We start from the raw sequence: 13,392 nt of genomic DNA on the forward strand, positions 1-13,392 counted from the left end.
ATAATCAGTTTTATATGAAAAGGGTTGATAATTTGACATGTTTTGATCGCATTTCGCGAGCAGTGCAGATGACGCATACTTCTATAAAAGTGAGTGAACATAAATGTTGAAATTCGTTTTTCTTACGTGTAATTAGTGGAATACTGCGACTGTTCCAAATATTAGATTTAAGTGGACAAAACAGGTACAAAATGAGTTTTCTGGGGAAGTTATTTGGCGGCAAAAAGGAGGAAAAGGGGCCGACGACACACGAAGCAATACAGAAATTGCGAGAGACGGAGGAACTGCTGATCAAAAAGCAAGAGTTTCTGGAACGTAAGATCGAGGTTGAGATACAGACAGCGAGGAAAAATGGCACCAAGAATAAGCGAGGTAATTGCCGTGACTGTAGCTATGCATAATCGGGATAAGTTTGTATAAAATTTATTAACGTTCTGACCTTGTGGTCATTGTATATAGTTGAACGACATCCTTGCGTCACGATATATGTTTTCAAACAAAAGACACGTTTCACATAGTATGATTAAATCAGCCTAACCATTATATACCATACTAAGTAAATTAAGATCTAGCATATCCTGGATTCGTATTTAACTTATTTCAATTATATAGTCTCAGTAAACAATAAATTTATTATGAGTCATTAAGATGTCTTAATGATTTTTCTTATGTGGGTCGGAAAGTATTAACATCTTTTATTTATATACTTACAAAGCTTATCCAAATTAACCTATAAAAGTTAAGTATAAAGCTATAAAAGTTTTAAATTTAGTAGGTAGCACCATAACTAATTTAGTAGATAATACTACTATTTAATAGAAGCATGTGGTCACATATTTTTGGTTTGTGAGGTGGTCACAATTATTTGATGAACATTATAATCACATATTTTTGCTGCCTATTAATGTCAGATATTTTTGCTACCTTCGTACAGGCAGATATTACTGAATTATTTCTTGGATCAGATATTTTTGCTAATGTGCCCATAGTCATATATTTATGCTCGTGACTGTACATACATTAAAAATCTAGAGATGTGTTGAATTTGAACACTGGACCTTCATTTTGAGAAACAAAATACTAACCACTAGGCCTCTAGCACTTTCACTTCTTTATTACATTAAGAGCCTTTTTTGAATACACAATTACTCATCATCATCATTCCATTACTGTCCCACTGCTAGGCAAGGGTCTCCACTCATAATGAGAAGAATTAGGCTATAGTCCACTGTGCTGGCCAAGTGCAAGTTGGTAGACTTCACATACCTTCGTGGCATTTTTTTTATAAATCTCTCAGGTATATAGGTTTCCTCATTATGTTTTCCTTCACTGTTTAAGCAAGTGATAATTAATTTCTAATATGCACATAACTTTGAAAAATCAGAGCATACCTGGGATTTGAACCTCGGACCCCTGTTTGAGAGGCAGAGTTTCTTAACCACTAGGCTATGATTTTCACACACAATTACTCATATACAATGTTAATTGCAGCGGCAATTGCTGCTTTGAAGCGCAAGAAGCGCTACGAGAAGCAGCTGACTCAGATCGATGGCACCCTCACTCAGATTGAAGCACAGCGGGAAGCACTGGAGGGCGCTAATACCAACGCCCAGGTCCTCAACACAATGAAGGATGCCGCAAACGCTATGAAGCTCGCTCACAAGGATATGTATGTTTTGTTCTATTGTGTTCTAGTGGCTTAAGGGGTGGCTCCGATCCTAAGGTGCCATCAACACCTCCGATAACCTTAGTCCTCTGCTATTGTTAAAGGAATGGGGAAGGAATTCATATTTTTTACTTATAGGTTTAGGATATGGTCCTCTAGCACCTATTATTAATAATCAATCTATCCAGTGTTGTCCCCACTGGATATTGTCAAACTTGTTTGTTAGGCTAAAATTTGATACTTTGGATAGGTCTCCCAAACAAATGGTGGTCTTTACGAACTACAATTTATTATTGCAATTTACAAAATCGAAATGTCGATTCTCGATTTAATTGATTGAGTCCTTCATTAAAAACTCATACTAAGATCAGAACGCTAATGTTACCTTGTCACTGTTTATGGTCATCAGTAGATAGCTGCATAGTTCAGGAATTCTAACTCAGTACACAATAAAAATGATTTCTACCTTTAAAAGTTGTTTCATATACTACATAGTATAATCCGCGCCAAACTTTTAGTCCGCTCTGAAGTTGTTGCGAGCAGGTTCAGTCAGCATAAACTCCGTAACGTAAGGGCCACACTAACTGCGCCTGGACGAGAGCGAGCAGCGGGGGGTGCCGGGGGGTCTTTGTCCCGCTAATATCTACAATTTGCTGTTGTGACGCGACTCGTTCCTATATTCGGAGCGGACTAGCACTTTGGCGCGGACTTTATGCGATTATATAACTGTACCGTTTGTTCACAGCGATGTAGACAAAGTTCACGATATAATGGACGATATCGCGGAACAGCACGACATATCGCGCGAGATCACAGACGCGATCAGCAACAACGTGGCCTTCTCCAACGACATCGACGAGGACGAACTGGAACGAGAGCTGGAGGAATTAGAACAGGTTAATATTATATATTTATTGAAATGCTTTTTTTATAATACAGGAGTCGCAAATGAGCACGCGGTCCACCTGATGGTAAGTGACTGCCGCCGATGTAAATCTGTAATTATCCTAGATAGGGTTAGATATTCCTACTTGAGATCGGCCACGGATGCGCCACTACCCATGAGGACTAAGCTGGAACGCCTCGGAAAAGTATGTCTCCCTTACCACACCCTTCAATCCAGAACACAGCAGGGTTTAACACTGCTGTTATGAGACAGAAATAGGAGGACAGAAATATGCCACTGGAGTCGAACCACAAAAGGCTTTGCCACCTTCAGCAATTATTGACACTACTCATGTTATTTTTCCAGGAGGATCTGGATAAGGAGATGATTGGCATCAGCGTCCCCACCGACAACCTGCCCGATGTGCCTGCAGCGGAGCTTGTTCACGACAAGCCCAAACCCAGCAAGTCCAAAATGAGCGGTCAGTATATTAATTACTAGCTGACCCGGCAAACTTTGTACCGCCTCAAAATCTATTTATCAAATATATTTCATATAAAATATAGCCTATTTTAATCGTAGATAATGTATCTTTTGAATGATGAAAGAATTTTTAAAATCAGTAGTAGTTTTTGAGCTTATTAATTACAACCAAACAAACAAACAAAGTTTTCCTCTTTATAATATTAGTGTAGATATTGTTGCAGTTACATCATACTGATTCATGTATAAATCACATAATTGCCGCGTTCCGTACCCACAGGGTAATAATATTATTATTTTCCAAAGCTAAAAATCAATCTAGTAACTTTGCCTGAACGCTCCATAAGGCGCTTTCTCTCGCCTCGAAAATCGTTAATCCTGAGGATATTGATAAGGACAATGGTACAAAATTATTAAAATCGTGTATTTTCATCGGTCTTCAATAAATCTACAAAGTTTGAACGAAATCTGGCCGTTTAAAGTGGGTCAAAATCGCGCCCAAAGAAGTCGGTTACAAACATACAAACAAACATACAGGTGAAGCTAATAAAAAGCGTGTAAAAATGGAACCCTATTACTAAGACTTCGCTGTCTGCCCATTTTTACAATTCGTCTACTACTAAAACTGGTATTCAAATAAATACAAATAAGAACCATATTATACGTTGTTTACGTCATCCCAACGCCATCTATTTTTGTATGACATAATTACATAATTATGTCACACAAAAATAGATGGCGTTGGGGCAAGTAAGACTAGATATTATTGAAAATTTACGTATCATTCATCATCACTCCAACGCCATCTATTGTTGTGTCATATAACTAAGTATTGTTGAAAATAATAAAATGAATAAAAATAAGTATGTATTTTTTTGTTTCCAGAGGAAGATGAAGAGATTGCAATGCTGCAGTCGTGGGCCACATAAGCACACCGAGATCTTCAGCATAGCCGCAGCATTATATAAGTTGTATGTTATATTAAATCTTATATATAAAATTCTCGTGTCACAATGTTAGTTACCGTACTCCTCCGAAACGGCTTTATTGATTTTCACTAAATTTTATATGCATATTCAGTAGGTCTGAGAATCGGCTACTATCTATTTTTCATACCCCTAAGTGATAAGGGTTGTTCATCCTTAACATTTTTTTATATGGCAACACAACGTTATGTATATATAGAAGAAAAATCAGAGGTCTGGGATTTGTACTCGGACCCCTCGATCGAAAGGCCGAGTTTCTTAACCACTAGGCTACATAAAAACAACTATTTAAATATTTTAAGCGTGGCTAAATCTAAACCTTTAAAAGTATAACAGAAATTTTTAGTCCATTTTTTTAGAACTGAAACTTGCTAAACTAACTAAATACTTTAATAGATAAGTAACGCCACTAGCAGAGTAACTACAGAGGGAGATATTGTCCATCTATTAAATTTCAAGAATCACTTAGTTGCCTTCTACGATTTGATGAGGACAGACAAGCATACATTTGGCTCACTATATTATCTTGAATTTCACAAAAAAAAAGTTTAAACTTGTCATTAAACAAACGCTATGTAAAATGGCGTACTATAGGCTGAGTGATAAAACGGTGTGGTCTGAAGTAGCCCCAGCTCCACATGTACCACTAGGTTAAGAGCCATTGTATGAAACATTAATTTTTTAAAAAGGATATGTGTTATGGAGTTTCTTTCGCCGCTTCTTCTCCATAACGAAACCATAACCATAACCTTGTGAAGTGGCGGTAGTTGTATTGACATTCAAAAAGTGCTCTGTGAAGAACCTATTTTGAATTAAAAAAAATGATTTGATTTGAATACAATTATAATGCATAAGTTGTTAGTTATTGTAATTGTGGTTCAACTCTGGAGGCACTATCGCTACACATATTTCTGTCTAATAACCACACATCTAAATCATAGTACATAGGCCCCTGAGAACATTTTTTATATAATTATGATCGAATTTCGACGACTGGGCGACCATTACTTACAATAAAATTGCATATTTTGCTTATAATTTGCTTAAAAAAAAAATCTGACGAAAGAGTTCTAGAGTCGATCAGCAGTAGCTTAATTTATAATTATAATAATAGGTATTATAATAATAATGATTTTTAATCCATACTATAGTGACGTTTTTAACTTTATTGTAATTTTGACCATAATAATATATTTAATTAATAATTTTAGGACTTTCTAATTAAAATGTAATAAGATTTTAATCATAATATTGATAATTAGCTTTTTTAATAATAATACTGTAGTACCTATGTAATTATTATAACGATTTTTTGTGAATATAAATATGTAAGCTGTGTTCATGTGTAATTGCAAGAACACGATTGATTATATGTTAGAAATTAAGGACCGATGGTGTATCTTGTGTTGGTGGACCTTAAAATAAATAAATAGATAAATAAATAATAATCTACATATTTTATACTCATATATATATTTTATTTTTCAGAAAACTGCATCAAATTCAGTTAGCTGTCCCACGACATACAAACGAATGTCTGCTCTGGTTCTTATTTAATGTTCTTTATATATAATAAGATTGTATCTAGACTATCTAGGCTTGATCTAAGTAGGAAATACAGGCTGATATTTATACTGTTATATATATATGTACGTAGCATATTCTAAATTTTAAACCTACATGTTGTTCCCATCCGATTTCGATAAATACTACTGTCAAAGTATTGATGATACTTTTACCATATATTTTACTATTTTAAAGTGAAATTTCTTTAAGCGCGTCATGAGGGAAAATAGGCCTAGTGCGAGTCAAACTTGCTTGAATGAGGGTTCCGTACCACCAAATTTTCATTTATTTTTTATTTTTAGTAGTTGTTATTATAGCAACCCCATGGTTGCTATAATAACAACTTCCATAAGTCAATGTATTGTGAAAATTTGAACTGTCTACCTAATATGGTTCAATAGATAAAGCTAAAAACGCCGAAAAATAGAAATAGCGGTTTCTTGTATGACGAACCCTATTTATTTTGAAGATATCTTTATTTTAGTATCTTTTATGATAGCGGCTACTGTTATGCACACTCTGTAAAAATTTCAAGTGCCTCTCTATTATGGTTCATGAGATAGAGCCCTATGACAGACAGACAGACAGCATAGACTTAGTAATAGGGTTCCGTTTTCACCCTTTTAGTACGGAACCCTAAAAAGATTGGCGTTACGACATTTGAAACGGAAACGGTTACGCTTTGGCGTTACGTTACAGTAGTAATACTATATTTTTACCAATTTATAGATATGATCGTCATAAATATATCTGGTAGGACCGTCAATAGATTGAAAGTAGTATTCATTATCGTAGTCAAAAGGGAATAACTGTTGCTTGGGTCTGTTTAAATAACTGTTGTCTGGGTCTATTTGCCTTAAAATGTGAATGCGTATGAAGATAAAGCGTTGATTTTTTACTGTATTAACGTATTATAAAAGTTTTCGCATATGATCATAAAAAGTGTTAGAATTAGTGTGATTTCCTATACGAACTTACGAACTTTCTGTACCATTTTTAACGACCCGTGTGTCGGAGCGGTCACCATACTGTTCGCATAGAAGGTGCCGGGTTTGATCCCCGGCGAGATAGACATCAGAATTATGTATTTGGATGTCTGTTGTGGGTCTAGTGGGTGTGGTCTATGTTTGCGTATTCGTCTTTGTGTGTGTTCATGGCACCCACGTCACAGGGAATCCTGTGTGAGGCTGTGAAAGTAGAAGGCGTCCTTACATCTTTACCATATTTTTTGTATCGAATAGATAACCACTTTCCTTTAGGAAGTTGATTTAAAAGAGTTACTGTAATAAAAATAACAAAAAAAAAAATTCAACTAATTTGGAGTTGGTTGAGTTTTGTGGTCTTTCTTATACTAAGTATCGCACTATTCATTTTTGATGTTGGCCAACTCTGGACAAAAAAAAAATTTACTAAAAATCGAATTGTCAAAACAACTGGATTTTCATACGTATTAACATTAGTATTTAGTCAAAATATTGATAGCGTTATGGATTAGTGTAAAGTACAATATCTATCAAAATTGTACTATCTACGTAACTACTATAAGCACATGAGGCATTCTGGCTTAGTTCTTGTAAACAAGACACTATGTTCGTGGCTTAAGACTATATAGCAACGCATCGTCATATAGGGAAGTCCCAGGTTCTATTCCTGATTCCAAAAACGAAAACTACAATTTTGATAGATTAACTGAGTTGTGAAAAGCAGGTTTTATTTGTATATAATATAATAATGTTTATTCTTAAGATAAACTACACTAAAGGATGTATCTCGTATATATGTAAATTAAATAATGTTTGAATTAAATTAAATATTTTAAATAAATTGGATTATAATAAAATTTAACAGTAATTTCTTGAGTAAGCTTTGGTTTGAAAGTAATGTTAAACCTGAAATTACTTCAAAGAGACGTCCCAAGTTAATTCTCAGGGGTCGTAATGCAAATATGTACAAATGTATAAAAGCATATATTCGACTTATTGTGGAATAATAGCAGCACTTAATCCATGGAGGAACTCGACAGGCCAATATATTTTTTGTTCAAGGCGCTGGCCATGTGCGTATTGATAGACCCCATAACTTTTAAAGATCTCAGCTTAATGTTTTGATGGTGGTAGAACTTTTTGTGGATCGACTCCGGCGGCACCACCGCCACACCTATTTCTGTCACATAACAGGAGTGTTAAGCGCTGCTGTGTTCTGGTTTGTAGGGTGTGGTAAGGAAAACATACATTTCCGAAGTGTTCCAGCTTAATCCTCAGGGGTAGCGGCGCATCTGTGGCCGACCTCAGGTAGGAATATCTAATCCTATCTGAGGTTGATTACAGATGTCCATGGGCGGCAGTAGCCACTTACCATCAGGTGGGCTGCATGCTCATCTGCTACTCCTATATTATATTAAAAAAATATATGCAGGATTTCTCATGATGTTTTGCACCGTCAATGGAAGTGATAATCCATTTTTAATACGCAATTTTGAAAAATGTGCGTGCCTGCCTCGAGAGGCCAAGTTTCAACCACTAGGTTAACCTAGTTATTACTCTGCGGATAATTTAGCATATTTTTGAAAATATAATTGTTGACATTGTGGTGTTATCCTCTAGTGTAGTTGATCTAATCAATATTTGTATAGTATAATGATAACAATATAATATAATGTACGGCACTTCTCAGCGCCAAACGTCGCGTTAGGTAATCTTTTCTAAGCTGTTCTAATTTGTGCATATTGGTTCAATGATAATATATTATTTTTAAGAAAATCCGTGTTTTATTTATACTGTTTGTGTCCCTTCTTTTCGCCTATATTAGTTTAAAAATATATTTAAGGTGACTATCGTCTTCTAAAAATGATTAAAATCATAATGTTTAAGTGGAAAAAGTCTGAAACTTTAAAGCATTTTAATATTTGCTTGCTCCTTATAATCATGCAGAGAATTAACACTATAAAAATAAACGAAACAAAATTTTAATTGCATACCATAATTACCATGTTTTTAATCAAGGCTCTGGTTACCAAAAATGCCGCACGCAGATATGTATATCGCTTCTGAAATATTATGGAAGGTGGTAGAACCCTTTGTGGTTCGACTCCGGTGGCTCCACCGCCACACCTTTTCTACCTAATAACAGCAGTTTTACGCGCTGCTGTATTCCGTTTTGAAGGGTGTGGTAAGTCCTTAGTCCTCAGAGGTACCGGTGCATCTGTGGCCGACCTCAGGTAGGAATATCTCATCCTATCTGGGTTTGATTACAGATGTCCATGGACGGCAGTAGCCACTTACCATCAGGTGGACTGCTTGCTAGTCTGCTACTTCTATATTATAAAAAAAATCACAATTTCGGTGTATGTAGATGTAAATAAAAGAAAGAAAATAAAAGAAAGCAGTGATAGCCTGTTAAGAAACTCGGCCTCTCGACCGAGGTGCCGAGGTTCAAATCCCAGGCACGCACCTCTAATTTTTCAAAGTTATGTGCGTATTAGAAATTAATTATCACTTGTTAAACGGTGAAGGAAAACATCGTGAGGAAACCTGCATACCTGAGAGATTTATAAAAAAAATATCTCAAAGGTATGTGAAGTCTACCAATACGCACTTGGCCAGCGCGGTGGACTATGGCCTAATCCTTCTCATTATGAGAGGAGACCCGTGCCCAGCAGTGGTATAGTAATGGGTTGTTGATGATGATGATGAGATGTAAATGGCTTGACTTGCATGGTTGCAGCTGACGCTGGATGTAACTCTGTAGTGTCAGAGATGCTGGACAGATGCATCCTTAAATACACCGTACCTAACAAAAGTACCTATCCAGCCTTAAAATTTAGATAGCATACATTGATAAGTGATAATCCATAACCCACATCTCCCCAATCAAAACATAATTAACGTAATAAATATAATTGCGACGTTCCTGTTCCTGTTCACGCTAAGATTATTTACTACGATATTGTAGTGGGTTTGGTTTGCAAATGGATAATTAGTTCCAAGTATTATTTCCTTTAATATCTATGTTTACCTTATAACAGTTTTAAGAGGTGCGTGGCTTGAGAGCCAGAATACAGCAGCGCGTCAATACCAATATGTCTTTGTTTGTCAGCAGTGAATCGGAGACATTAGAATCTGATAATGGCAAATGAGTCAATGCTGCTTATATGGTCATACTTAGCTACACATGTACATTTGTAGTCGACTCCATATAGGACAGGTTTTGTATGAGAACAATGTTGTAAGTAATACAGTCGGCATTCATACCCTTCTACTGAAACGCAGAACTGCAATAAGTGCCAATTCAGTAGTACCAATTCGCACTTAGCCAGCGCGGTGTAAATCTAACCTAACCTTTTCTTTTTTGTTTACGAGGGGGAAACCTTCAAAAGGTACCCGACGACGTGGGAGCGACGCCGGGTTATGTGGGATTTTTACCGCACTAAAACCCCCCCGGTGGCCGTCCTTAACGCTTGGTGGAGAACTCCGGGATCTCCAACGGAACACAACCGGAGTCCTCCAAGCGCGATGCCCCATTCGGGTTCTGCCCTGGGTGAGCAGTTTTCGCTCCTCCCACACCATGTAGTGTTTACGGCGGTATGCGACTACACATACCGCCGCCCTTCCCGGGGTCGCTTGCTGGACGGTTCGAGCTCCCACTCTTGCCGCCTGCAACCCCGGAAGCCCCCTTTTAGTCGCCCCTTACGACAGGCAGGGGATGCCGTAGCCCTATTCTAGTCCCGGGACTACAGGGACAAAATCTAACCTAACCTAACGGCTACTCTCTTAATTTTGATACGCTCTGTCTGCGTTGATCTATCCGTTGGTCTATCTTAATTCTTTTCGTGTCTACGGATTCCTCTCAACAAGACCTTTTAAACGATATAAGTTTCATTTTCGGTCCGATTTAGTTTATTACCTTAGTATCTACGGCCCCTCTTCGAATTGGTACTGAAACGCAGAAATGCAATAAGTACTAATAAGCAATAAGTGTTTCAGTATTACCTCCCGGTCAAACCATACTGGGTCTACTTTCTAAACTATCTTATAGACTAATTTGCCTCTTAAAAAAATGGTGGCGAAACGCTTGAAAATAAAACATTTACTGATTTTAATGCGAACACCTTTCTACTCTTTCTTCGCTTATTCGGTCAAATAATGCCCTCCACCCAATAGCATATATTAATATATTTTAGGGGTTTCGGATCTACCAATATAGCATAGACGAGAACAACAAAATTCTTCAAAGGTTTGATTTTGGTAAGGAATTTAGAGATTAATTATGTATTTACTTCAGGGTATCCAATTAGCATAGGGTAAGAAAAATTAGAGACAAGTCGACCTTCTTTCACCGTAACATTTCTACCTCTATGATTTCATCGAAATATTGGCTAATGTTTAACTAATTTGTCAACAAGAGCCCTAGCCGTGTATTGAATCGGCAATGGGGACATAAATCAAAGCGGACACTATCCAAATAGGATGCATAGAAAAATCCGCGCGCATGCATTAGTTACATGGTTTAGTAATGGTTATATAATTACGGTACATACGATCTAGCTGTTTGTTGTATTGGAATATAGACGCTATAGTTTATGTCATTAGATACATTGTTAAGTGTAACCTTAAGTCATATCAAGTGTGATGGTTGGTTGAAATGTGCTATGGATAATGTTGCCAGCTTTGGACAAAATAAAAGCAGGACTTTTATCCTTGTATGTAATTAAGATTGGTTATACATTTACAGTTCGATTTAACATTTGCCTATCCCTGTATCCCCTCAGCTGTTTAAGGTCCTGTGACTCTTGTGGCCTATAAATCCAATAGTTTGTAGTTTTCTTTGGGTCATCGGTTCTACTGAGAATGCCTGATGTGGTCACCACCAAATCCATTGCTTTAGTTTAATTCTGGAAATTTTGTTAGCAAATTCATCTTTCGTGAAATTCTCGCATCAGGCTCTTTCGAAACCACATCAAGCTATTGAGTTTCCAGATAATATCACATCTCGGATCTCTAAGTTAGTGAACAAGATATATTTTATAGGTACATGCGGTGACAGTTTTATGAAAATTGGATCCCAAAGATTCCGTTGTATGCAACTACGCCCAGTTGAAAGATTTTCCACGTAGGTAGGTTTATTTTTTAAAGTGAAACCAATTTTCCTGTACTTATTCATATATATTTCTTGTCCAGGACTGTCTTATTAACGTATAGTCTTCATAAAGTGTGATGTATACGAGGAATATTTAATCTGCGTGCAGCTAATGATTGGGATGCACGGTGCGCGGCGCTAACCTTGCGCACTGAATTTCGATGCTGCGACTTTCCCTTGCCGATGTTCAGAACTACCACTATTCTCAACATGTACGATAGAAGGACCTTTCGTAAACTGCGGAAGCACTACGCCTTATGCTTGACACACTTATCTTCAAACAGAGTTTCTAAGCGCTTCTGTGATGATTTGAAAGGGATGGATTGTCCTTATTGACATTTATAATAGTTACGAGGTTTACTTACGCAATCCTATTGAGACTCATATTAAATTACTGGCCTATATGCTCGTTGAGAGGTATTTCCTTTATAGAAAAGGAAGATATTGGTTTGCCTATGTTGGTCGTTGGGAAATATGAGTGCAGTTCCTTCATTTTTGAGTACTTTTAAAAATAGTAACGTTGACAAAAAAACTTAACGATAATAATAACTTAACAAGAATACGTTTAATAATAATATTTACGAATACTTGAAGATTTTATTTCATATACTCAAATGTATACAATGTTCATAACGCATTTGTTATTGAACGATAAATAAGAAATAGATCATGTTATTTTAAACTTGTTTTGTTAAGAACAAGTAAGGCACTGATGCGACTGTAGTCGATCACAAAGTCAAAGTATTTGTGACCAGCGTTACGAACTGTTCGTAAAAATATCGCATGTATATTCGAATAGCCCCCAGATCAACTGATTTGCCTGCAACCCTTTATATTATGTGTCGATCAAACGCGGTGAGCCAGTCATTTGATAGGGATTGCTGTGGTTATCACGCATCATGAAGGCTTTTGTTTTTGTAAGTATCCGAAAATAATTTGTGTTCGCAATTGTTAGTGGAAAAGTGTTGCTAAAGTGCCTAGACAGTGTCTTATCCAGTACGATCGAATAAAACTGATTTCCAAATTATGTACAGCTTAGAAATTTATTAACTTCCCCGGTTTTTCGCTAGAATTTCTGCTCATTTAATTAGTCATAATTTAACTCGATTATAATTTAGTGGAAGTGTCTTTAATTAAGTGATTCCGATTAATTTGTAGTTACCTATTTCTTTGGAAGTTATTATTGCTTAAATTGTTTCATAGTGCATACCATCTTACTTTATAGGAGTGGAAATGAGCTTAGTAGAGAAATCCTCTTTACGTCATTATTGTCACATTTATAGATAGACTCTTTAATGGCATATGTAGATTAAAATATCTAATGGAGGGGAAAATTAGATGAATTTGACTTGTTGACGTTACCAATTTTTATAAAAAGATATTAAACGACATCTTTGGTAGTACTTACTTAGTAGTGTTTTTCTCTGTTTCCAGAGAACGTACCAGCCCTATTTTTTAGGAAGTTTTTTGCTATACAGCCTTCTTATATTCCTTTATAAAATCTTACAGATATCACTTCTACTCATAATCCAGACTACAACTGGGACAGTAGAGCTTCAAAAGCTGACAGAAAAAGTTGCAACCGGACTGAAAACATTGAAAGAATTTAAGGAAACGGCCAAAGCAAAGATTCACAAACTCGCTGAAGACATCGATTTACATAAACTACA

At 36.4% G+C, this 13,392-nt stretch overlaps 1 protein-coding gene across 1 annotated transcript; it reads left to right on the plus strand.

Moving 5' to 3' along the window:
• The first annotated feature begins 55 nt into the window (after positions 1-55).
• shrb (charged multivesicular body protein shrub) lies at positions 56-8,346 on the plus strand. Its single transcript, XM_073090348.1, has 6 exons — positions 56-372; positions 1,492-1,669; positions 2,412-2,562; positions 2,919-3,033; positions 3,921-4,006; positions 5,510-8,346. The coding sequence occupies exons 1-5, from the start codon at positions 192-194 to the stop codon at positions 3,962-3,964; spliced, it is 669 nt and encodes a 222-aa protein (XP_072946449.1). The 5' UTR covers positions 56-191; the 3' UTR covers positions 3,965-4,006; positions 5,510-8,346.
• Positions 8,347-13,392: the final 5,046 nt, after the last annotated feature.

The sequence above is a fragment of the Epargyreus clarus genome, unplaced genomic scaffold (genome assembly GCF_041222505.1).
Source record: "Epargyreus clarus isolate Ecla_fem2 unplaced genomic scaffold, WU_Ecla_fem_2.2 ptg000032l, whole genome shotgun sequence".
In the NCBI taxonomy this organism is placed as follows: Eukaryota; Metazoa; Arthropoda; class Insecta; order Lepidoptera; family Hesperiidae; genus Epargyreus; species Epargyreus clarus.

Bases quoted from the DNA above. Each gene is read 5' to 3' on its own strand.
- shrb (XM_073090348.1), top strand. From the start codon at position 192: ATGAGTTTTCTGGGGAAGTTATTTGGCGGCAAAAAGGAGGAAAAGGGG. The intron at 1,670-2,411 runs GTATGTTTTGTT...GTTTGTTCACAG, and splicing joins AAGCTCGCTCACAAGGATAT to CGATGTAGACAAAGTTCACG. The intron at 3,034-3,920 runs GTCAGTATATTA...TTTTGTTTCCAG, and splicing joins CAGCAAGTCCAAAATGAGCG to AGGAAGATGAAGAGATTGCA.